This window comes from Pleurodeles waltl, chromosome 8 (genome assembly GCF_031143425.1).
Source record: "Pleurodeles waltl isolate 20211129_DDA chromosome 8, aPleWal1.hap1.20221129, whole genome shotgun sequence".
NCBI classification, from domain to species: Eukaryota; Metazoa; Chordata; class Amphibia; order Caudata; family Salamandridae; genus Pleurodeles; species Pleurodeles waltl.
In genome coordinates, this window is record NC_090447.1 from 819,998,724 (window position 1) to 820,025,960 (window position 27,237).

Here is a 27,237-nt window from a genome sequence, read left to right on the forward strand (position 1 = left end):
TCTGATGTCTATTTTGGCTAAATGCAGCCAATCTCATAGAATTAATTAATGACTGCTCCCCGCCATCATCTTCGATTCAGTAATATATCTAAAGAACGAAATCTCAGTAACAAGCAGTTCTGGACAATATTTGCCCCTTAGCATAAAAAAGTGTTGCTGTGCATAAATCTGCACCCTTGAAAGAAGGTCAACCTACGGGCAAACACTAACAAAGTTAGGGTCAGATTTATCAATTGCTGCACAACATTGTACAAAAATGTGCAGCGTTGCAAAATAGCAAAAAATGCCACTTCGTCATATTTGTTATGTGTTGTTTGCTGAGCCAGAGAAATGCTAATGATGCCAAAGTAAACTTTTTAGTAATCTAACTTCATTTCAAAAACATGTATTTCCAATGATTCGCAGTCTGAGGCTATGCACTCTACGGTCGTATTTTGGAATAAGCTATTTCTCAATTATATATTTAGTAGAGCAAAGGAAAACTCACTTGATATATAAGTAATTCTTATTTCTGTCTTTCATATGGTTGTACAAATTCTTCAAGACGGCTTATAGATAGCAATATTTTGTTTGGAAGGTATTATGCATAAATCTTAGCTCACATTGCATCAGTTGCAGCACACAGCTGTCCTTATAACTCACAATGGTGCAAACACCCTGCTCACCAATTACAATATCTTTGTCTGTGTAATGCTGGCATTCTCCATACATCTTTGCAGACCTGGGGCCTGATTTAGAATTTGGCGGATGAGTTACTTGTTACAAACTTGACGGATATTCCATCTGCCGTATTACGATCTCCATTGACTATTATCGTTTCGTAATACAGCAAACAGAGTATTCATCACATTTGTGATGGAATAACTGCCCTCCACCAAACTCTAAATTTGGCCCCTGGTTCTTTACAGTATATGATCAGTGCAGAACTGTATTTAATTCCTTATTTATTTGTCTTTGGTAGGTCGAACTCGCCCATTCTGCATCAGAACTGTCCATTCATCTCAGAGAGGAGGAACAGAGAACCGAAGAAGAGCGGAAGAAGTGGGAGGCAGGCCAAATGGACTATATGGGAAAAGATTCATTTGAAAACATTCAGAAAAGGCTGGACAGATTTTTATAAGAGGCTTTGTGGGTACACTGTATGCATTAGGGCCTTTATCTAATCGGCATTGAGGACTGTGCTGTAGGAACATCTGGTTTGGTTTGTGATCTCATTTAATGCTGATTTGACACATAGGGCATTACGACTGAGGAACTTTTACAAGTAAAATTGGTGTTCTTTCTGAAGCCTGTCAATGTGTCAGGCAAATTTATCAAAGACAACTGCATTCATGCTTCTACATTGGAGCCGCGTGGTGCCATAATATTCAGCACATGCTCCCAAGCAAAAAGAACAATCATCCACTTTGCTTTTTACCAATTGGTAGGAATTGGCTGCCCAGTTACTTCTTGGTAAAGAGCCTATGTGCTTATGGCAAGCAGGGAAAAGGTCAGACCAGACAAACTCCATGGAAAAAACTCGTTTCCCAACAGGGTAGTAGAATAAGGACTACTGTTCATATGATTACAAACATAAGATGCTCTTCACGGAAATATGTGTTTTCTAGGCTGTTGAAATGCGTCTCCATAGCAGGCTTGATTACAGAATTAGTAACAAATTTAAGGGTTATTATCTATGTGCCTAACAAAGCTGGTAACAAATTTGTTGGTACCACTCAGAAACGACTGTAGTATTTAAAAACAGTTTCTGAGATGCTTAGTGGCCTAGTTTCTACCACTTGGAGACAGAAAAATTCCTTGAAAAAAAAAATTGCATGTTGCTATCCCTCTGCTTCGAAACTCAAATACTTAAATCTCTGTTCATGATTCCCTGCAGGCTACTGTCTGAAGGTTAACTGCTGCTGCTTTTCCAAATGCTGCAAGCACTGTGGCAAAATTTGCCATTTTATTGCACCAGGGAACAACATGGGAGCACAATGAGAGGGGCCAGCCTTCACTCACCACAGTGCATTGAACCAAGCTCCTTGTGTACTGGGCAAATCGAGTGAATTGTTATATACTATGCCCAATGCAAGTGCTATCCCAGAAGCCACCACTGCCTTGATGGATTTTATTACTCAATGCCTGTAAGTGAACAACATACAAGACCACATGAAGTGCCCCAGCTCCAAACTGAACTCCTCTCATTGGCCGAGCAGGGCTACATTTAGGCCCATATTAATACTTTTTTAGTGCCACATTTGCGTCGTTTCCTGATGCAAAATCGGCGCAAACTTACAAAATAAAATGGTATTTTGTAAGTTTGCGCCGATTTTGCGTCAAAAACGACGTAAATGCGGCGCTTAAAAAGTATAAATATGGGCCTTAATTTCCTGTATGTGTGAAACATTATTCCTATAATCATACCGACTTCTCGATCTGGAAATTACTACATATCTGCGGGACTGAAAATGTGACTTTTCTGCAACAGTTGCCCTGTGAAAAGACACTACATAAACTCAAATGAGACAGTGGCAGATTGTACCAGAAAATAATGGTCTGATTGAGTTGTAATTCATATCGATATCTCTGGTAATATTTTGTTTCTTGTGTAGTTATTAGGGTGGTCCCCTGACTGGATCATTGCGGACACTGTCTTCAGTTCTCCACTTTTTACTTACACATCTTTTTTTCGGGAGCGTTAGTCTAGTAACTTCAATGAATGTAATGCAGGACTACTACGCCCAGGATGCACCATGCCATTCCACCAACGATCAGGGCTGGAAAAAATGTCCATAATGAACTGGAAGAACGTGGTCACCCTAGTAGCCATGTATACATTCTTCACAGTGGTTGGCGTTTCGCTTAAAAGATTTTAAATTCCATACAAGTAGAAAGCTATGCAGTGCTTGGCACCCAGACTACCACATATTTCTGTATTCAGTCAAAACACCCTTTTGTTGATAGATTGTGACACTGTATTAGCAGCTGAAAATCATTTGTTCTGCAGTTTATTTAATTTGGGCAATAGCCTGTTATACCTACCTGACTCAAAACAATGTGTCTGTCTGTAGTTCCATTTTAACATTTGGTAATAGATATGCATCAGTGGCCATTTTTGTTAAGGACAGTAGCATGCCTGCATCTGCTTTTGTGGGTCCTACTTGTGTGATCTATCCAGTTGTGTATTTTGGTGCTTAGCTTTGCCAAGAGGGTCTCGTATTTCAAGTAACATCGTAGGTATGACAGTGGTCCACACCACGTGGCGGTCTCTGGGATTTGCGAAGATTCTACAGTAGTGTTTAATCACATAAATCACAGAACAGTTGATGCAAATTGTTCTTCCTTTTTCTAGATCTGTCATAGAAACTGCGGAAAAGAAGGCCTGCGCCCTAAAACTGGAAGTCAAATATCATAAACCTTGTTTGAAATGAAGTATTCCAGAAATATTTAGATGGGTCAGAAATCCCCCACAAGTAGAACAGACAGATTTCTGAAGTATTCCTGATTTTCTGAGTGCCTCTAAAATGTGTTGATGACTGACCACCACTAGTGCCTCATTTCCTGCCAAGAACTCCATAAGTGCTAATGCTACAGAAGACATGTGCCATTCCACCGTTAACCCTGAAAGCATGAAACAGGGCACCTTTATTATGTCATTAAAATCTCAATTCGCTCTAATCGTGGCTGCCCGAATTCCTAACAATACCAGTAGCAGTCCTGCTCTTTTCACCTCGTGGATATCACCTTTGCCAGATATAATACAGAAAAGGAGTCAAACGCAACCTCAGCCTACAATTCTGTGTGTTTACCACTTTTGTGGGTGGTTTTTATTTTGTAACTTCTAAATAGAGGGCAATTTTAAATTATTCTTATGGTCACATATTGGATTTCTTTACAATGATGGTGACAAAAACGAAAGAATACTTGATGTTTATGATTTGTTCATGTTTTGACTTACATTTGACATTTTTCAGACTTAATTAAAACGGACTTAATTGAATACTTGGATTATGGATATTACTTTCGAGTGTCACTGTTTAATGAAAATTTGAGATTCCACACTAAATATCACACGTGCTACCTTGTGCTATCTATGTTAAAAAAAATCCTAAAATTATGTATCTGTTCGGTTAACAGACTTGAAGCTTCAAACCGGCTTTCACAAGAGTTTTCGATTTATAGGCAAGAATTGTAGAAGTGTTGCCCGAGGGAAGAATTAGACATTTGCAAACCGAAATGAGTAATAAAAAGAGAAAACACCATTGATCATCAATAGTGCAGAAAAAACCTTCGGTTCGGACTGATGATGTCATAATAGAAATTGTGTAAATCTAGATATTACTTTCCTCAACTCCCATAGGAGAGAGATTACAAGGACTTTGAAATGAAAAATGCCAAAAAGAGTCCATCATCATTTGAGGCTGGGAGTCAATAAATGTTCCAATTTTTATAGTATACTAACAGAATATTATATTTGAACTATTATGCATCTAACCTATCATAGACAGAAAATCGATTATCAAAATCATTTGAAGGTATTTATATATAGGTAAGTATAGATTTACTATGTTTAACTCTACACATATGCACCCTGATCAGTCTGTCTGTCTGTCTATCTATCTATCTATCTATCTATCTATCTATCTATCTATCTATCTATCTATCTATCTATCTAACTATCTTTCTTCAAGGTCCATATATATTGAATCATGAATAGTAAACCATTGTGTATCTATATATATGTCTTTTCCTTCTGTATATTTCTGTGCTCAATATTCTGAATTACAACCGTTTCAGCATGCTGAGAGCTGACTGTATTGTGCTTTAGGACGTACAACCTCAACTGCAATATCCTGCAAAGTTACAAACAAGAGACAATACATTTGATTTAGTGAATCTGGATAGTTTCTATTCACTCTGGTTTTCATCTGTATTATAGAGGTGGGGGATAAATTCTGCTCCGCTGCCAGACTTGGCAAAGTTTTGGCCACTGTGAGTTATGCATGTAACCCGAAGTTCGGGCCAAATTCCGCACTCTGCCACATGATGAAGTTTACTCTCCTGTGTGGTTCGCCAATGGTAAGTTGGTGAGCTTGAGCAAGAATTTGTGTCCCCTAGCAGAATGTTTGGGCACTAGGAGAGTAGCTGGTGAGATTTTCCCAGCACGGGATGTCACGACCATTCATGTTGGGAAAGCTGCCACTTGAGTAGAAAATCTACTTCAATGGCAGCAAAACCAACTCGAGCAGCAGCACCCACTGCCGTGCAGAGTGGTGAAGTTTCTGCTATTTCTCTGTGTGAAACAAGCTCCTTGCGCTAGAAATTAGCGCAGGCAGCTCAATGTTCTGATTTCTGCCCATTCATGGACCTCCACAGAGTCTCTCAGAGTTTTTATGTAACTCCACTGAATTCCACAGAGTGAAACTCTGCAAGTTCTGCCCACCCCTACTATAGTAATGTAGTATTTAATGAAGGAGAGACTACGCTGAGTGCTTATTTGCTTATTTGTATTTAAAGACAGAGGGGCTTTTTATTCCAGTAACAAAGATTCTCACCACCATGCACACTGCAATCAATAAAGAATGAGCCACACAACAGGGGAAAAAAGGTTATTATAGTCTCACCAATACTTGCTTTAGATTAGAGGTAGGCGATAAATTCTGCTACACCAGCGGAGTTTGCTGAGTTTTTGCCACTCTGCGTTACGCATGTAATGCATAGTTCCAGCCAAATTCCTCACTGCCTGGCAGAGTTTTTTCTCCCATGCAACTCACCAACAGTGAGTTGGCGGGTGATGATGGGCACCCCTTAGTGTGGTTTTTGGGTGCTAGGAAGGCACCTGGCGAGATTTTCCTAATGGGGCAATTGCGAGCAGTAGCGACCATTAGCATTGGGAAAGCTGGCACTCAAGTGGAAAATCTACTTGAGCGGCAGCAAAACCAACTCGAGCAGCATCACCCTCTGGTGTGCCACATGGTGAAGTTTGCACTGATTTTTTCAGCGCCAAACTAGCTCCCAGATCGAAAAATCACTGTGGGCAGCACTACCTCCTGATTTCCGTTCATTCATGTAACTTTGTAGAGACCCGCAGAGTTTTTATGTAACTCCTCAGAATTTCTTGGTGTGAAACTCCGCAAGTTCCCTCACACCTACATTCGAGGCAGCAGCTAAATCTAGCATACCACATTCCAGAGTCCTACATGTGAGATGGATGCAATTGACCATGAGCCACATACATTAAAAAATTCTATTTGAGTGTAACCCTACACTGACACCCCAAGAGTTTCTCCTATATCAACAGTCAATCCCAAAATCCCCATTGGCAGAATATCAAGCTGTTGCAGCACAACCTCCCTCAGGCATAACAGTGATATTCAGCGGCATGTGCAGCAGTGAAGTGAGTATTTCAGAACACAGATTTAAATATAAACTACTGAACTATGAAGTGATTAGGCGACTGAACTGAATCAGGATTATCTTTTTGTATACAAAGTTACAGTGTAAATGTAAGATATTGGGAATCCAATGAATATAAAGACTAAAGGGAAAATGATGAGAACAAAATAGATCTTGGTTTGGAAATCTGCATTTAAAGATTACATAACCTACTGGTGGATGAACAGTACACACTAGCCCACAAGAGTTCGAGAATCTACTCAAAAAGCAATTCTGCTGCCAAGCAGTTTGCCAAATCTGCAGCACAATATGCAAAGTAGCAGCAGTGGCCCGCCTGCAAACAAAAATCGACCTTGATTTATATTCAGTGATCCAAATATTACACACACTAAAGCTGCCAACCTTCTTACTTCCCATTAAAATATAATGACTTGCAGGGACAGGATGGGTTTCAAAATTTACAAAGCCAGGGTGGGAGATTGAAAAAAATAATAATTGGTAAACCATACCTGAATTGATTACAGCAGCCCGTGAGGGGATATGTTCAGCTTATGCAGAGGTTTCAGCAACTTTACAAATGCTACATTGGTAGCAGTTATCAAAGGTCACCCAGCAATATGCACTATATGCAAGATCTGCCAGTTAACGAAGCCTTTAACAATAACAAGAAACCTCAGATGCCATATAACAAAGCAGCACAAACATTATAGATAATGTATACCCATCACATTAACCATCGAACCAAGAAATGAATGTCAATGGATATTGGTGCTGGTAGATCCCTTTAGTGACTTATGTTCTGGAATAAGCACCAAGTTATAGCTCATGTAGTTGCAAAAGAGTTGTGGTCTGTGTAAATTGGTGGTGTGTACAGCTTTCACTCGCATCAGGGGTTGGCTTTTACTACTGACGTATTAGCAGAGGTAGTTATAGAAGTGTTAGAAATCGCAGTCTCTAGTTGGCAGAGGTATGCACCCTAACCAAGTATGAACTACAGGTCCAGTCAGGATAAGTCACAACACAAACTAAATTATCCTGTGCTCATCCTCGGGTAGCTTGGCCCAGGGCAGGCAGGCATAACTTAGAAGGCAATGTGTAAATTATTTGCATAATAATTCATACAGTTACACAGTGAACTCCACAAAACAAATCCACACCAGTTTAGAAAAACAGAGTTTATTTATCTGAGTGAATCAAGACCATAACGGCGCAAATCAAAAGTGTGTACATTGAGTTATTCACTGGCGTAAGTATTCACACAGTGTTTTAGAGATCAATTGCACTCCTCTTAGGAGTTATACGATAATGTCTGAATACGGGCCCAGAGGCTGTGTTTGGAGTCTGGGGAAGGGCCAGTGATGGATCACACGGACCACAGACCTGGGTAGCTCAGTACCTGTTAGTGAGGTGTGGCGGTACTTGGCAACTTGGCTCTGGGAAAAACGGTGAGCGAAACATTCCTCCTAGGATGTTTGTTGCAGTCTACAAGGCAGGTTTTCGATGGCAGAGTGGTTTGGCATATGCGGGTGGCACTGTGCTCGCGAGATGGAACTCTGGTTCAGGAGACACCACTTCAGTTGAGTGATGCAGGGCTGCAAAGAAGTTAGTGGGAATATGTGACAGTAGACACAACTTTAGAAGAGCGGTGCAAGAGCTTTGAAGAAGCACCGGTTATCCATAACAGTAGACACAACTTCAGATGAGTGGCACGGAAGCTGCGAAAAAGCACCGCGCTCGCCAGTGGTAATCTGTGACAACAGGCACAACTTCAGAAGAGGGGCATTGGGGCTGCAAAGAAGCAGAATGCTCATTAGCAGTAATCTGTGACAATGGGTACAACTTCAGAAGAGTGGCACAGGGCTGCAAAGAAGCACTGCACTTGCTAGCGATAATCTAGGAGAAAGTTCCACCTGGTCAGAGCCATGCTGGGGTTGGGATGAAGCGCCATTGACTAGGTTTTTGATGTCCCTGAGACCTCAGGGAAAACCGGGGGCAAGCAAGAAAGTCCTCGGAAATCACTTTGATGGGAAGGTAGATTCCTTCCAGCAGGGTAAGAGTGTGGCAGGCACAGTGCAACAAGCAGAAAAGCAGTCCTTCCAGGTACGAAGTCCAGTGGACTCCTTTGGGCAACACTGCAGTTCTTCTGGCAGAGTTTCAGTACCATGTCCAGTAGTGTCTGATTTGAGTGGGTCAGAGACCCACTAATTATACCCAAATGTGCCATTGGAATGGGGTAGACTTCAAAGAGTTGTTTTAAAGTGAAACAGATCCCTATCAGCCCAGTGCTGTCTGCCAGGTTATCTGCAGGGGTCATCAGTTCCTTGTGTGGGGTCAGGCCACTACCCTTTGAAATGTAAGTGTGACCCTCACTTTATGTCCAGGAAGACCCATCAGTATGCAGATGAATGCATATGCATTTGAGTATCCTGTGTTTATGGCTGTCTGGATGGAATACACAAGGGGAGCTGTCACACATCACAGTTGGACATGGATTGGAGACAGGCTGTAAGGCACATGAAGCAGAAAGAGCAGAGAAATGCTTACTTTCTACAAGTGGCATTTCTAAAATAGCAATCTCAAATCCAAACTTTACCAATAAAGAGGATTTATCATCACCATATATAAGATATGAAACACGAGGTAGCTACTCTTTCTGGATCAGGAATTACATCTTAAAATTATTCTAAGGAATCCCCAATGCTGGCCTGTGAGAGGAGCAAGCTTCCCAATAGTGAACAATGACTTTGGGAGTTTTTCACTACCAGGACATGTAAAACTTAAAATTACAGGTCCCGCCTTTCTCATACAATGCACCCTGCCATGTGGGTCACACAGGGCCTACCTTAGGGGTAGCTTATGTAATAAAAAGGGAGGTTTAAGGCATAGCGAAGGGTTTTAAATGCCAAGTCAAGGTGGCAGAAAAACTGCACACACAGGCCTTGCAATAGCAGGCATGAGATGGTTAAGGGGCTACTTATGTGTGTGGCACAATCCTTGCTGCAGGCCCGCTAGTAGTGTGTGATTTACAGGTTCTGGGCACATATAGTGCACTTTACTTATAGGTAAATTAAATATGCCAATTGGGTAGGAGCCAATGTTACCATGTTTAGGGGAAAGAGTACAAGCACTTTAGCACTGGTCAGCAGTGGTAGAGTGCACATAGTCCTAAAACCAGCAAAAGTGAGATCAGAAAAATGGAGGGAGGCAGGCAAAAACTAGGGGGAAGATCATCCTAAGGCTGTCAGGTCTAACCCGAATTAGGAGTGAATGTCACTTTCTCCAATTCCTTAAGTCAGATTCAAAGTGATTGGTAGAGTGAAGCAATAAAACACAGTCCCAGATTTATGTGGGCCTCGCGCCATTCTAACGCCAAATTAGCGTTATTTTAATGACGCTAATATGGCGTTAGAAGGCCAAAAAATGCTGCACCATATTTACAAAGTGGTGCAATGCATGCATTGAACCACTTTGTAACTCCTTGCTCCAAATATGCCTGCGCCAGGCATGATGTATGCAAGGAGGGCGTTCTGGTGATAGGGAGGCTGAAATAATTGCACAAAAAAATCTATGAGACCTCTTTGTGTCATTTTCATCAGAATGTTGCAATAGGCAACAGGCAATAAAAAGAGGCTCCAATTGTGTTCAATGGGCCTCTGGGTGCTTTGCAGGATTAGCGTCATAATTGTTTACACTAATCCTGCAAAGCACCAGACTAGCATAAAAAATTAGGTGCAGAGCCACTTCGTGCAGCGCCACTTTTCATAAATCTGCCCCATAGTGCATTCTGACGAAATAATCTGTATAACCGGTAGTACATTTTTAATATTATACCAAGACGTGTTTTGCTAATTTCATTTTGAAATTTCATTTGATATAAAAGTGTACAAGACAGTCCTTCCAGGAGTTGAAAATCCTCATGATCAATGACACCTTGATGTGTTGCAGGATTTGCAGAAAAAACGTCCAATTTTTAATGAAGCACCAGCTGTTCTTCCTTCCACATCTACTGTGGTTTAGATGGTTTCTCAAGGCTGGTGAGCTAGAAGCAGAAGGGAGCAAAGGACCAGCCTAGAGGTAGGCTGTAGCAGTTATAACAACAGAAGACAAAAGAACCATAAGTAGCTGCGAGTTAGTGTCATAATCGAAATTGACAAAATAAATGAATCACGTTCAGTCGTACCACAGGTGCGTCCACAAGAGACCTTGGACTTAAGTTTGGATAGTGCTGACAAACATCATTGTTGCAGTCTGGATAACTATGGTGTTGTTTCACATCCACATGATGGACAGATAATATTTGCCAGAGTTTGAAGAACCAAGTCTCATCACAGTGCAGTAAAGTAACTAAGGCACACTATGAAGACCTCCCAGGAGTGTGTCTGCTCTAACCTTAGCATCTGGATCATCAGTTCCTGGGACCAGTAGAGATTGTACAAATGGCACCATCTTTTGTTTCAACTTAAATGGCATTGTTTTACCAGAACCTTTTGGCAGGACTTGAGACAAAGACACTATCAAGAATATTCTTATAGATTTATAATCTTAACCTTCTTTTACTTGATGCAGGTACATTTCTGACTACAAAGACGTGCACAGCTCCAATAGGTATGTGGATTGGTTACTGCTCATTTTAGATGTTACAAGTTGGTGTATGTTTCCCTTCGATGGGACCACTGCTCTGTTCTGTTTTGGGACAGCATAAAAGGTTATTCTATTATTTTAAGGGAGTGGCTATTTATCCAGCCACTGGCTAAATTGTACATTATCTCTTCTATTTACCCATTAGCTGACTATCTGCAACTTCACTATTAATCTAAATGCAGAGTAAATAGCAGAAATTATGTACTATTTGAGCAGCAACCTGATAAATAGTGTGAAGGAGGTATTTTTTAGCAGGACATGAACAAAGAAGGAAATCGACGCAATGTCAGGGAAGCCTTCATCTTGTAATGGAGGTGTAGGAAAGTGTGTGAAGCATTTAAAAGTGTGTGTATACACATTTTCAAAGTATGTACACAAATTTGTGCATAAATTAGGCTAAGTTTGCTAAATAATTAGAATAGGCAGGTTCAGTGCTGTTTGGCAGTAAATTACAATGGCACTTGCAGGGGTCAAATTTGGAGGAGGCATAGTAATAGGGCTTCTGTGGAACAAGGGAAGTGAACACAGGTGATAGGCAAGCAAAGCATCAAAATAATTCACTAGTGAAGTGTCTATTTATACAGATGCTAAATGAATAAGCCCACGTTTTCACACTGTTCACCCAACATAGTGGTTTGCAGGCAGAGATGCTTAGTTGTCCATGCCATGAGGGGCCCCTTCATCCAACCTGGCATTGTAGTCACCCTCTCAGTGCATAGTAGGAATGTGAGTTTTGATTTTAACATGCCAAGCAGTGGTTTGTGTGTGCTGAGCCATGCATCTAGAGGACCCTCATTTCTGTCCTTGACTGCTTTGTCTCAGCAAAAGAAATCTAGAAGAAATAAATAAATGAAAATCTGAGTGAAAAACTTGGAGGCTGTACTCGGCTAAAAAAATTGTGGAGGGAGCATGGGCAAGGAAGAAGAATACACAAGAGGGCAAATACTAGGAGAACAAGGAAAATGAGGACCAGGGGCAGGAGAACCAGGACAACAGAAATCATATCAAATGAGGGCCCGGGCCAGAACCAAAAAGGCCAGGTCTTGGAAGATCATGACCAGGAAGGACCAGGGTGAGAGAACCAGGGGCCCCATCAGCAGGACAAGGAGGAATAGAAAGGTCCAGTGAAGCCAGCATCAGAAGGTCCATGAGGGTCAGACTCAGGAGTACCCTAAACCAGTATGACAAGTACTACATGGATCAAGGTGACCTGCTTCTCTGGAAGTAGGGGGACAATGGCCTGTAGGACAAGGAAGGCCAGATCCAGCAGTGGGATTATTTGGACTGTTAGGAGACCAGAATAGGGGACCATGATCAGAGAGATGGGAACAATGTGAAACTGGCAAACCAGGGAACCAGAAAGACTAGCAGGACTATGATGGAACAGGAAGGCAAGGGGGGCAGGGAGGGCAAGGGAAACCAAGACCAGTGGGATCAGCACAGAGGATCAGCTGCAGGGAGACCAGCAAAGGAGCACCAGAACTAAGAAGATGGTTTTGTCATGGACTGTGGTGATTAAGAGCAGAAGGATTAAGAACAGGCACACCGGGGCACCTAGGTAAACCAAAAGAGAAGGACCAGAGAACTAGTTTAGCATGAGAGGACCAGGTGCAGGAGTGCCCATGAATGATGACTAGAAGGACCAGGAAGACATAGGGAAAGCATGAACAGGTGGTTCTGAACCATCACAAGTAAAAATCAATGATCAGTGAGGTGCCAGGACAAGTTATTGTAGAACCATGAGGACAGGGAGCAGAAGACCTAGGAGAGCAAAGACCAGGAGGATCCACACCAGATTGAGAACTATGAAGATCAGGACCAGGAAGACAATGGCCATTACAACCAGAGATCACGATAAGCAGGGCAGAGACTAGGAAGACCAGGTGAACCATGATTAAAGGCACCAAGAGGACCAGAGCAAGGAAGACTAGGTGGACTGAAAGGAACATGGCTAGGAGTCTGAGAATGGGGCTCGGTGAGCCCAGAGGACCATGACCTAGGAGATCAGTGCCTGGCATACCGAGTGGAGTAGCTCAACAAGTAACTGGAGTAGCAGGCCCATATTGAGGAGGATCAGATGTATTAAGACCAACCAGAGACAGAAAGACCAAAATGACTGAATAAGGCTGACCAAGACCAAAATGAACAGACTTAGGAAGACCTAAAGAATAGGAATTAAATCAAGAAGGCAAGGACCAGTAGGTGTAGTATCAGGAGAACCAAGGAGGCATGGAACAGAGCCAAAAGCACCAGGACCACCCACACAATGAAGACAATAACTAGAGGGCAGGCTGCGAAGACCAGGACTCTAAAAGAAATATGGGAAATGGGACCAATTGGGCCAGAATCTGTAGTACTAGGAGGTACAAGATGAGGAGGACAAGGACAAGGTTGTCAGGGCCCAGAGAACTAGAAAGAAATATGACCAGGAAGGACCAGGACTGAGAGCCAGGAAGGGCCTGGATGGCCAGAAGATAAGGGTTATGATGACCAGCATGAGTAGACAAACTCAAGAAGGACCAGGGGGACCGAGACCAAGGAGATGGACAGCCAAAAGTCAAGCACTAGGAAGGCTAGGAGGATCTGTCAATGAGAGCTGGCCCAGGAAAATGAAAACTATAAGGACCAAGACCAAGAGGATTAGGTCCAGTGGCCACAGAATCACAAAAAAGAACAGAGACTATAGGAGGAGCAGAGCCAGGAAGACCAGATCATAGAGGACCTGGAAGATCAGATTATGGTCTCAAGCAACAAAAGCCAGAAGGATAACCTCTAGGAGGATCAGGAAACAGAGAACCATGATTTTTTAAATTCCAAATAGCTTATGTAACATTACATTACTTTCAAATTTCAAAATAGCTTATTAAATATTGGATAAACTATAAATATGTACTATTTTTATATATTTTGTCAACATTAATTCATACTTATTTATATTTTTGAGTATTTTTAATAATTTAATTTGAGATATTTTCCTAGGGGATTTTATTAAAAGTCCCTAACTCCATTCCATTCTATGAGTGGGTGCTGCAGTACCAGTGGCTGGCCATATGGATTCCTGAAAGTACTACAAAAGAGTGAATGTGAATAGTGAAAAATAGAGAACTTACTCAAAAGGGTAAGTTACCTTTCTGAATCAGACCCTAAATGTGGATAGTAGGACTGTGATCTCCAGAAGAGAAAGGTGTTCTGGACACTGAAAGTCATTAGGCTTGGCATAGGAGCTCTGAAGGATGGTCTGAGGTCCAGAAGGGGTCATTAAAGAGCTAGCAGACAGTGTTATTAGGCTTGGAACGTTTGGCGCAGAGATTCAATGGCTTGTGAAGGAGCAGATTTAGAAGGGATTTTCTAGAAGGAGGCATCAAAGAGGTTCTGATGGAATTGTGAAAATAGGACAGGTGTAGATAAGGATGGATTCAGTTGGTGTTCTTGGTCTCATCTGTACTTTGCAGAGGCACAGAATTCGACTGTTTAATAAAGGAATTCAGACAATGTCAGGAAAAAAATGTCTCATGAGTATAGGGGCATGTGCCCCTGTCCTGTGTGCCCGACTGTGTGTGCAAGTAGTATCATGATTTTTTTATTGGCCCAGTAAACACACAAATCTAGCCTGTATGGAAAGGCCTAGTTCTGCCATCATAACCCTCATGGAGCTGGTATTAATGTCATGATCTCATTTGATTGCATGAAGAGGTGACAACATAACATAGTTTAAACAACGGGGATGGTAGTGGAATAAGGCTTGCACCTCCACATAAGGCTATAACTGTAGTGGAAAGTGTCAAACAAGCAGCATGGAGTCAATATAGTGCTGGCCAGGTATGAAAGCCCTACTATCCAGAGCTATCAAGTTAATGGTACCCAGAAGAACAAAAACACACTATTTAGTCAAGAATATCCTTGCACAAATAAAGTCCAAGTTTTCAACGTATTCAGAACAAAACAAGATCCTTTTACAGTTAGGATGGGTAGACAAGCACTTGCGGCTAGTTTGTGACTGACTCTGAGATTCTCGACTATGGCGGAGATTTCAGGACACATCGCCCAACTCTTACAACTTTAATATTTATTGACACGCCCCAAAATGTCCAGGATACGTATGATATGTTTACTATGGGACGTTGTGAAGAGCCATTGAACATTGCTTTCCTTTCTGGGATTTGGGTATATTTATTTACCTGGTCATGTGAACTTTTGGAATTTAGAATTTGACCTTTCTTGAGAGTTTACTTTGTTGTCCTTCAGACACTACCATTAGCCTTGAAAAAGTCACCCGGATGAAACACATGTTGGCTGTTGATGATTATCACAATATGCCAGTAAAAGGACTTCAAGCTCCACCTCCTTGTCTATGCATCCTCACTGTATAAGGATCTTGTTTTGTTCTGAATAAGTTGAAAACTTGGACTTTATTTGTGCGCAGGGTATTATTGACTAAATAGTGTAACATAGTTTGTTAATTATTAGTCTTGAATAGACCTTTTTCTCTGAGTCAAGGGATAGTGTAATCTACTGATCTTAATCGCATAAAAATCTGCTTTAGTGTGATACACTGACCATTGCGCTGGTATGTGCATGTCAAATCTATATACAGGCACTGGATGTGTAGCACATATTTAGTAGTAAGTTTCCATGTGTTGGATGCATTTTGGATGGTCGAGTTTCAGCATGGCACAAAAGGAAGGATGGGTACAACATTCACAGAGAGTGGAAGTGTATTGATTGCATTCAGGTGGCCCAGACATAGAAGTACGGGAGGATCAAGACAATGCCACACAGAAGTTCAGTGAGGTCCTTGTAAGCAAAGGGCTACAGATTAGGTCTTCCTGAGCACTTCCATGTGGAAAATGGTAGGAGTAAGGGATGTGTCTGCCATTTTTTTTTAAAAGAGAGGAAGTGTCTTAGCAGGACCTGCCTTTTTCTTTGTGCTGGATTACTGCTTCAGGAAGGCTCCTAACAGCCAGGTGCACAGATGTTACACTTCTTTGTGCCCTGGCTGTAGATACGTCTGCTTGGAGCATTGTTACCTGCTGTGAGAACAATCAATCACCTTGCACAAATGTTGTGTCTAAGGTACAGCCAGAAAATCAAATTCAAGACGAACCACTTCAGATTGGTTTAGAAATCTTAGACAGTCTATCCACTTCCCCATGTCTGAAAAATAAGCATACAAGTGGGTCTGTAAAATGATCGAACTACAGGGCACAACTAAGGAGTTAAGAGAAAGCCATTGTTTATTCATAGTGTCTTATTTCCCACAATACTTGTATTAAAATCAATAAATCATTTTATCTCTCTGTCTACTTTTTTCTGTCTTTGATGTGGGTATGCCGTTTTTAGGTCGAGTGCGCAATCGCTTTGACCTTTTGTCAGTATTGTGGGCTTTTAAAGACACCCAACGCACGCCCATCACATTCACTTGTTTGTGGGCTTGCCTTTCAAAAATCCTTTGTTATCATTGGTAAATGCTTTATGTTTGTCCCTCCTTGGGGCGATTTTGTTACTGCCTTGCAGACTGCTCCTGTTACATGGATAATTTCACGATTGTTGATACTTGTGACTGCGAGCAAACTTTTTCTTTTTGTGTCTCTCTTTTGCCCTCATGCTCATGGCGGCCATGGCGCTTTGAATTGGCTCACTTATGTCAACTGTTTTACTTTTCATTTTCACTTTATGTGGCAAGAAAAGTCCAGGTAGGAATTTACAATGCTAATAGCTCTAACTTGAGCAAATGTGGGACCCTTTGCTTTGCAAATGCTTGTTGATTTATTGGAACTATTCCTTTTTATTCCAGTGAGATTCAGTTCAATTTGTTATAGTCCCATTCCGTATTCATTAAAGAAGATATTATTCATGTGTTGGCCATATGGTGGGGATTAGTTGACACCTTTAGATCCTTCCTTTCTTAACCTTCCTCTGAATGATCTCCATTGTCATGAGAGAAAGAAGAGGCAATGGTCATCTGTAGTGTGTAGCCTGAATCCCCGATCATTAATCTCTTTCTCTGTCCATTATATAGGGTGGACTTCAAAGAGGATTGTGGAGGGACAAAGCCTCTGATTTCCTACTGATGGAGCTCAAGCTAGAGAGAATAGCAGTCCTACATCAGAGTGAATTACCAAAGGCATATGAAAAGCGGATTGCTGGCTTTCCGATTTGGGGCCCCACCAGCACTGGACCTTTTACCATAGTAGTAACATTCCTAGGAATTTGAATTTGATTGAGTCGTTGGTCATAAGTGTTGCTCCTAACCCCATTAGAAATGGTCCAACTATAATCCTATGTGTTTGCTCACAAATTAAATAATTTAATGAAAACATGGTTGTAAGGATTTTTCTTAAAGGTTCACAAAAGAAAGGGAGTTTCAGAAGAGACTAAATAATGTGGAGTTTAAAGTTTATTGCATGATTAATAGAAACCTTTGCAATCAGGCAAACATCAAATAAACAGCAGGGTATGTGCAAAGAATGGCCAAACAGACCCAAAATAAAATCGGCACGGAGGTACAATGTGGAACATGAAAGCAGATTTAATCTAGAACTCAGACTCGTTCACGTAGATTTGGCTTGTAAAGTGCAAGTGTGCCTGTACGAACAATTATATGTGCAAACATGATAAAAAAAAACCAGAATATATAAACCTAGGCAACGAAAAAGGAGGATAGTCATAGGAATCAGCGCTCACAGTAAATCACCAAATAGCAGTATGACACGTAAATATATACACAGTGCTCCTGGCAGGAGGATCCCCCCACACCTCCTAGGTTTCTGAATAGAAACAAAGTAGCAACAAACAGATGTCAAGGCACTCGTGAATTGCAAGCTCAGTTATCCATGTGTCTTCGTCTTGGTGTCTTGTTCACGATCATCAAACATAAATCCGACCAGGATAATAGGCAAAGTTGTCAATTTATTCTTGAAATGCAGTGTCCATTACAACAAAAGCCAACACGTGTTTCGTCCTGTGAGAGGATTGCTCTCAGAGACTTCATCAGGGCTGTAAAAATTCAAGTTATGACCATCATTATAGTCAATATTATATAATACTCCTTAACAAAGGACATCCAATATTCCAAACCATGTGACTTTTGTGCCACAAACTGATTCTAAACGTGACAATTCGTGAAAAATTAGAAGAATGAAAAAACAGAAAAATTTAAAGTTATGATTAAACATGAAGCCACTAATAGATGTACTAGTTTAGAGGACAAAATCCAAAACATCATGCTGTTACATAGTAGTTCAAAGAAAGAGCAAGTAATAGTCTAATATTGAAGGCAAAGAGCATTATGCAAGCCATGACACCCGAGTGTATATACCCAAAGGGGGATCAGATATGTGGGCAATGATGACCAAGTAAATCAAGAACAGCCATAATTTATGTGAATTACAGCGATTAGGATATTGCCAACACCTTAAGAGTGAAATGTGGTATCCCTATGTAACACCTAAGATCACACCCAACATACCTTTACACCAAATAAACAGGGAGAACGGTTTTATTAACGGTTTAATCCTGCTCCTGAGAGTCCAACATTAGTTCAATCTAAAATATAAGAATAGACAGTGATCTGACTCAATCTCAAATTGCCCACCGGTAAGTCGAGAAGCAATTAAACTACTGAATGTACAAGAAATCCACACAAAGAAATATACATGTATGTATATCCACCTACCCCAGAAAAGCAGTCCAAGTTATCACGCATGTGCCCTTATCGGTGTGTGAACACATCTATCTGTCATTAGAAACACGCAGTTAAAAACGGTCTTACATTCTCATCGTTTTTTTTTTGTTTTTTGTGTGTTATATGTGGGGAGCAACCCCTTAGGCAAGGGTCGCTCCCCGGGGGGCAAAATTAATTCTAGGCCATTTCTGCCCCCCTTGGGGGCAGATCGGCCTATTTCTATTAGGCTAAACTGGCCCCAAGGGGGGCAGAAACCACTAGACACCAGGTTTTTTTTTTTCCAGTTTCACTTGAGTGGAGTGACCCCCTTAGGCAAGGGTCGCTCTCCTGGGGGGCGCAAATTTGTTTTAGGCCATTTCTGCCCCCCTTGGAGGGCAGATCAGCCTATTGTAATTAGGCTGATCTGCCCCCGGGGGGGGCAGAAACCTCTAGGCACCAGGGATTTAAAAAAAATAATTATATGTGGGGAGCGACCCCTTACGCAAGGGTTGCTCGTCTGGGAGCAAAATTATCTTTGGGCCATTTCTGACCCCCTATGAAAGACCACCATCTTTCATAAGACAGGAGTCATGTGGTATGGTAGGTTTTGCGTCAAGAAATGACGCTAGGCATGCTAGAATCATTTTTATTGACTCTAACCAACTTAACGTCATTGCTTGGTGCAAAACCCCCTTCCTCCATCCGCCACCCGGCTAACATAATTTTCCTTGACGATAGCCCACCCTTAGCGCTAGCATGCACCATTCCTTAAATACAGCGCCTGGCTGGAGCTATGGAATGGCGCAAGCCGGATCTATACTTTTTGACACAAAACTGCATTGCGCAGCTTTGCATCAAAAAGTATAAATCTGGGCCTTAGTTTTAGAATTAACTCATAAGCATTTATGAAAGAAACATTACAAAATTACAAAAAAGAAAAGGACCAGGGCAAGTCTATATTGGGATTGAAACCTTATCAACAACACAATATTTTAACCCATGGCATAAATTCTAATCAACAGCTATACGATGTAAAACTCAATATATCATGTAATCACTGTACAAACGTTTCAATTATCTCCTCTTACACCTTTTTAAAAGCTGAATTTCACCTTATTCATGCATTTTGTGGCCCTGCAATGCTTGGTAAATCTGGAGTGAGGCAAGGTAGCCCAAGGCACTGCCTTGCTTTACTCTGCCCCAGGGAGGCATTCTGTGGGTGGAGCGTGGGTTTTCACAAGTATTCCCCCATAGATTTTGGTGCATTTCCAGATTTACCATGAGTTGTAGACCTGGGAGTGAGTCAAAATCCTACATTTTCCCAGGAGAGGCGTAACAGGAAATATCTTTATTTTTCCTTGTTTTTTCATCTTTCTACATGTGTTACATTCTGCAGCACGCATACAAAGAGGAGAAAGCCTCATAATGTTAACTATTGAGCATTCCTGACCTCTCCCCGTCACACTATGCAGTGCAGCAAGGTGTCTTGCTGTGCTGTGTTGCATGACTTTTTAATACATCTTCCCCTTTGTTTATTGAAAATCCAACTGTTTTTTGTTAAGCACAGAGGAATACATAAACTGGTTCGGATACACACCGTGTTTATTTTGTTTCCAAAAGCAAATGAGTACGGATTTGGTAATTTAGCAATCTTAAATTGCGAGTCACATTTTACAATTTCTTATTAACGTTTCACAATTTAAATGAATGAAGCATTTTCAAATTACTGGTGCAACTTTTCTAAACAGCCTCAGAATACATCTTCATTTTCAATAAAGTCTGCTCTGTACAAGATGCCGAAGAGGATGAGGATACTGGGTGGGTGATAGAGAATGAGGAGACACCCATGTGCAGGTAGTATCTCCACTGCACCTCTAATCCTCTGTGAGCTATCAAGGTGTAGTTGCTGCTGTGGGTGTTGTATAACAAAGTGCACAACTAATCTTGGAGCTAGGGCTCTGTAGCCCAGCACCTGTCCCTCCAACCCAGCCACACTGGTTCAGTAATAATTCCAATCCTTCAAAGGAGGTACATACTCGATTCTTGTCTTGTTATTTCACATTAGATTGTTAGATAATAATTCACAATACCCCATATCTTTAGTTCTTCAGTTATATCTTTTATTTGTATTCAGTTCTAGAATACAGCCAGCCAACATGTGTTTCGAGGGACGAAGGTCAGGCCACCCACCACTCTGCTCCCGAGGGATCATTAACAGGTTCATGCTGGTAAAGCTGGATTCACCTGCAAAAACAAATGAATACACATGCAAAACCAACACAGAACCCAGACGTTAAATGGTCAAACCTGGAATCTTATCCGATCTCCTTAGTACGCGAACTCTGTCTGACGAAGTGTATTGATGTGCCTCATGCTCACATACATCACCTCTTGATGATGTTGACTATGTTATATATTATATGTATTATATATATTTTGTTTTAATTATGTAGGATATGAATGTCCTTTTGTTTAATGTTAAATGTTCTTTTTCATTAGAATGTGTTTTTATCAACATTAATTCTCTTTAATTGTTATTTAAGATTTTAAATAGAATATTCTTTAAAACTGTAAGTTCTATTTACTACATCTTCCATAATGCATCATAAATGGAGCATTGATCAGGAGTGTTTTTTCAAATGCTACTTAATTTTTTTGATGAAAGGTGCTATTCTACTTTTAAAAAATATTTTAAGATTTACTAACTTACCTTTTGAAGTAGTAGGTGAGGCAAAGGCATCAATTTCTGAAAGCCCAACTAACCTTTCTGGCGCAATGATACTTCCGACAATTTCTTCAAGAGGTGTTGAATGTGCCTAGGGTGAGGGTCTCCAACTTGTTCTACGGGCCTCTGCAAGTCGAGTTGCGACCTTTCCTTTTGTCTGTGAACACAGGTCATACCACCTCTTCTTTACCTCCTAATTGGCATGCTGTGTCACTCCACCAGCATTAATTTGATCCTTCCATATTTTTTTCTGGCTATCAGCAACCGGGAGCAATGTTTTTCCAAATAGTTCTGGGTTTATCAGCTCGCTAGGGCATGCTACAACTGAGACACAAAGCAAGCTTCTCAAAATTAGCCAACTACACGCTTGTTTTTTTTGGCTAAGGCATTAAGGCTAGAGGCCACATCAAGAAACTCAGATAGACAGTTTTGGTGCTGAGACAAATTAGTAGTGGGCTAGAAAGAGGTGTTGGTGAACAGAGACTTTTTCCATCATGCAATAAAATGGGCTTATGAAAAACCATCATAATGTTGCAATTAGTTTGAATATTTTACTTACTAACTGCTTTCATTGCCATTATGTTGTTTTTAATGCTACATCTATATATGTTATCTAAACTAGATGAAGATGTTGATTTTAGTAAAGTCTTAAACATACATAGTGTGGATTCTTCTACATGTTCAACCATGGTGAAAAGAATTCACAGCTCACAACAAACAAATAATCCTGTAAGACTCATGGAACTGATCAGTGCCCAGAACACACCATCTTCATGTAACATGTGGTTGGTTTATGGTTTACAGTCAACTAGGTTCCATTTCTCTAGTTGGTAAGATGGCATTAAGTCTGCACTTGGCCACAGAGTGTAGAAGGCCTATAAATCTGTATTATTTTGCAGAAGATTGCTAAAAACATATTACAGGCACCTAGCCACAGTGCCAATCTTTGAGCATCAATGGTTGACACACACAGGACTTTACCAATAGTTACCACTAGCGTAGATATGCATAGTAATATTGTTTTTTATCCCTCAGATAGGAGCTCCCTCTCTTCTATAAGTTTGTTGGACACTTACCTAGTGAAAAATAGTAAAAGGTATTACGTATTCAATTTAATTGTTTAATTGTATTCTCAATCTGTTTTACAATGGCAGCACAACCTTTGTAATATTGGTACATTTCATGACACCCTTAACATTAAACCTCACAGGAAAGGTTTTTCCTGTGGTGGAGGTGAATTATTTTTTGTTGTAAATTCACATACCCTTTTGAAATATTTTAATCATGGGTGAGGTTTGATTCTGTGGATCCAAACAATAGGTACTTTCAAACATATAAAACTGTCCCTACCCCTGCTGAAAATAAACCATTTTAAAACATAGAAATCCCAAACGTCAGGAATACCAACCCTGGTTTGGTGGCATATACTACAGCCAGTGACAAATGTCGGAATGGGGTCCCTATGGAATGCGAGGGCCACCTGACCCGTGTTGGCTGGCTATACCATGAACCCAGATGCAGAAAATCTACCAGCTTCAGAAATAAGACAGCAAGGAAAACAATTCGTGGCTATGTATAGGTGATTTTGGCAATACTTTCTAAAGGACTTGGTCTTATGATTCCTGCTGCTCTGCAACAACCACATGCTATGGTGCAGGCAATTAGTCTGCAGACTTTTAAAGTAACCAAGACCCTTACTAAGAGAGACGAGATTCTATTCTGGATCGTTTCTCAAAACTATTAATTGGAAGTGCTCTATCCTCACACTACATTCCCAAACAAACAGAATGCTATCTACATGTGTTCCATTTGGTATAGTACCGCCAGTAGAGGAGTGTGCCTCATGGGGAACAATCTTTGCTATTATTCACACTACTATGTGTAGCACACCTTATTTGTGGTGTTATCAGAGGCATTAAACCAAATCCAGAATGTGCATGGGTCTCCTAAGCTGTTGTCTTAGGTATGAAATTGATAGGCAATTTTGAAACTGTTCTTCAATAGTTCTTAAGAACATTTGAGGGGCAGCAGTGGTTCTGGCAGTTCACCATTGCTTGGCTGCTGTTTTCATTCAAGATTGTGAACAAGAGCTTACTAAAATTATTTCAGAAGTATATACCTTTGTTGGTTGGGATACTTTAAGTTCATTGAGCCGACAAATTTCAACTTAAGACAAAATACGAGTCTGAGCGGTCCAGTAAAGACAAAGCATAGGGCACTAAGAAAAAGCAGAAGCCTAAACAAAAATCATGGAATGGACCTCCTTTACAGCAGGTGTCCCGTAGGGATGGAAACAAACTGAGAGATATAGAAAAAATTACAAAGCCAGATCAGTATTCCGCTAGCTGTTTTTGCTGTACTTTGCAGGATTCAGAGTAAAGAAAGAGGACAAAAAGGAGCATACAGTCTGAATATAGGTGGAAAAACCAGAATGTCAGACAAAAAAGTGAAAGAGAGCCAGAGCGCGATGTTAAGGGTTGCGTTAAGAAAGAAGAGAAAGGTAAGTACTCTGAAGCTCATTTTAAGAAAAAGAAAGTGGTTGGATTGACAAAAAAAAGCATGCCCCAGACTTGGGCAGCAGCTGTTTAGGACAGCGGAGCAGAGGAAACTATAGTTTGCAGACTTTCAAAGAGCATCTGGTGGTAACCTTAGAGAAGGATCCTTCAACTAAATTGGGGAGTGCTGACAAAGTACTCATTGAGGACTGTTGTAAAGAGGTACTCATCTATCCTTAAGTTACAGATGGTGCCAACATTGATGTGTTTTATACAGATTGAATCGTGGTTAGGGGCTGTGCACCAATCTCAAACCTTCGAGTTTGCCTAACGCACCTAAATAGGTTTCAAAGGCATCAAACCAATGCTTCCATTGGATTGGTGGGTCACCTGGAGTTTCCAGGAACGGTGGTGGATGTGACACAGACTGCATACTAAATTAATGATGTTAGAAAAAAAAATAGTGCATCTAAGGATCCCACGCAGCACAAAATATAGACTATTAAAAAAACTGTCTTATTATACAAACGGGTGGTTAACGAGGGAAATTGGCTCTCACTGCCATGCAAGTTTTTTGCGATATATTACACTATGTAATCAGTTGCTAGACGGTGCACTTAACAAAGAACACACCCAAAACCCCTGATATCAACAATCAGTGACTGTTGAAATCAACAGTACATATTACGACACATGTCCTCGAATGTCCAGCAAGGTGTTGCAATCTTTACCATTTTAATTCCATGTTCATCTTCACATCAAATTTCAGCCTTCACAGTTTTATTTCCATGTACATCTTCAGATCAAACTCCAGCCAACATGTGTTTCGTGTGGGATATAACCCTATGACTTCATCAGGGCTGTAAATGATATACATACATAATACTGCACACATCTCTTTTCATATCCATGGCATACCCCTATATCACATCAGTCTCCAGTGTGAAGCAAGTGGGAACCCATAATCCATCAAAACTCCATTACATTTGAGTCACCGTGTGTATGTTAAATACGAAAAGATCACACCAGTCCAAAATTCATTAGGTGTGAGTAATATGTGTAGTCTCCAAAGAACACTGGTCAGTTCATGCACACACATGTGGAACCTACTATCAATTAAACACCTCTGTGTGTTTATTTTTTGTGAATAAATATGCCCAATTCCGTGTAATGTACCTGTAGAATTCCAATTCGACACAAGTTGGAGTTAGAGAACTTCCTGTCCCTAATTCTCGACTCCTCTGAAAGCTCTGTACCTCTGCCAATATATGAGATTACCAGTAAAAAAGACCTTCTATTTATAGCTTGAAGTCTTATCCAACCTCAGTATTGAGGCGATTGGTCGGAAATAAAAAACAAAAATTCCATTCCCAATAAACTTATGCCCTAAATCTTCCTAGTTCGTGCTTTCAATGTTCTCCCTCTATCATTCTCCCTTCATGTTCAGGCACTCTACCTACAAAAGTAGCCACATGAAATCTCAATCCCTTGTTAGTATATCACTGGTCCTAAATCCAAATATTCTACTACCTCTATCACCTCTAAATAACGCGGCATTCACACTTACATCAATAGCCCCGTATATTCACTGTTATTCAGCCCACTTCCTTATCTGAAAACCATAGTCCACATTATCCAAGGCGCTAAATCCTTTCTCAACTGTAACTCCCTAAATTCACTGTCAATATTTTTTTTATAAAGACATTTTATTGATTTTAGGCAAATGAGAAAACAAAGGGTACAAACACAGTAAACAGACCACCAATTGGTGCCTTCACTGTCAATATTAGTCTCAATGTGACCAACAACTTTTCCTGAATATTACAATCTCCTTATTCCAATCATAAGTACAACAGACCCCAAGCATTTGATCTGGAGTTTGACCTGTAGATGAACATGGAAACTGTGAAGATTGCAACACATTGCAGGACATTTAAGGACGTGTGCCTTACTATGTACTGTTACTGAAAAAACTGCTACAAGTCTCCTTTTACACATGTAGCACTAGACAATTATTAGAGTCCAATCACAGGAATCTAGAATGCATGACCATTCAAAGTAGGAAATTTGAGAAAAAAAAAAAACACAATGTCATCTATGTAGGCCCCACCTCATGCTGTTGTTGCTTTAATTTTTACTAACAGGTCACAATTCTCATACACCTGAGTCTATCCCTCATGTTAACTTATCCTGTGTATGAATGGCTTTCCACGTTCCCCACAGTCTCCAGTTACAGCCAGAAATGGCGTTTGAAATAGGGCATGGTCTGCCAGCACTTAGACTATGTGCGCTCTAGTTGTTATTGGGATTAGAGATTGCGGAAAGACTCCACTCACTCTGTGATGTGAGGAGGAGGCTGTCTTGAAATATGCAAACATGTCGCGCACAGCGCTCTCACCCCCAATATTTGTCTGCTTGGAGAGGCGACATATCAAGGCCCAACATGAAGAATCTCAGGAGGAGTTTGTCAAAATGCGGGATCGTCGCCTAGAGAGGTACGTGTGGATTCTATGAATGAGTGGTTATTCCGCTTGTCGCCAAATACATTGTAATGATCAGAACACACGGAGCCAGGGAGATTTCCAAAATAGAGATTTATTTGAGTAAGAAACCACCCTTCAACGACCTTGATGCCAGACAGCTCCCATCACGAACAACGTTTTTCTCATTGTTTGTTCAAACAAAACATTCTGAATCGAACGATTTCCAACATCCTGGTTCACGAGACGGGCATGCAGACTAACAGAGTTATTATGTGCCAGTGTCGCGAACCGGTTGGATGGAGACTATTACAGTGGGGGCTTGGTGGGAGCATGGGCTTGCACGGTCTCCCCCGGGCTTATCGGGTGTCAGTGGGAGAATCCACCATGCAGAGGTTTTGGATTGGAGCAGGGGCAGGAAAGGGCGGGCATAAACGGGTGGGTATAAGAACAAGGGGCAGGGTCTGGGCGGCCTCTTTGGCCGTTTGTCACTCCCTCTAGGCGGTTTGAGAATTTGGTGGGCGTGTTAGATAGGTAGGCCTTAGATTGTATTTTGGTGAATTTAGAGTTTTTTATAGAGCCTATCAAGATGGATGGGGCCAATAAGGTGGTGCAAGTATTGAAAGTGCTCAAGGATGAGGGCAGAGAGGATCTCTTGCGGGAGGCTGTCTTGGAGCAGGCATGGGTGGGGCTGAGGAGACTCAAAAGGGTTTCCTCGGAGGGCGTGGCGGCAGCCGTAATGGCGTGTTCGTCACCTACGCACCCTGGCAAGAAGTTTAGGCAAAAAAGTGCGGCCGGGCAAAAAGTGAGAGTTTCGCCAGACCGCGTGTCACTTGAAGAGCAGGAAATGTCCTT

At 41.1% G+C, this 27,237-nt stretch overlaps 1 protein-coding gene across 4 annotated transcripts in view; it reads left to right on the forward strand.

The window, feature by feature from the left end:
* GYG2 (glycogenin 2) overlaps positions 1-3,982 on the forward strand; it is a 271,963-nt gene extending 267,981 nt beyond the window's left edge. For all 4 annotated transcript variants that reach the window (XM_069205092.1, XM_069205089.1, XM_069205090.1 and 1 more), the window contains one exon: positions 962-3,982. In XM_069205092.1, coding sequence (XP_069061193.1) covers positions 962-1,120 — 159 coding nt within the window. In that variant the 3' untranslated portion in view covers positions 1,121-3,982. The remainder of the gene's footprint in view (positions 1-961) is intronic.
* The last annotated feature ends 23,255 nt before the right edge of the window (positions 3,983-27,237 follow it).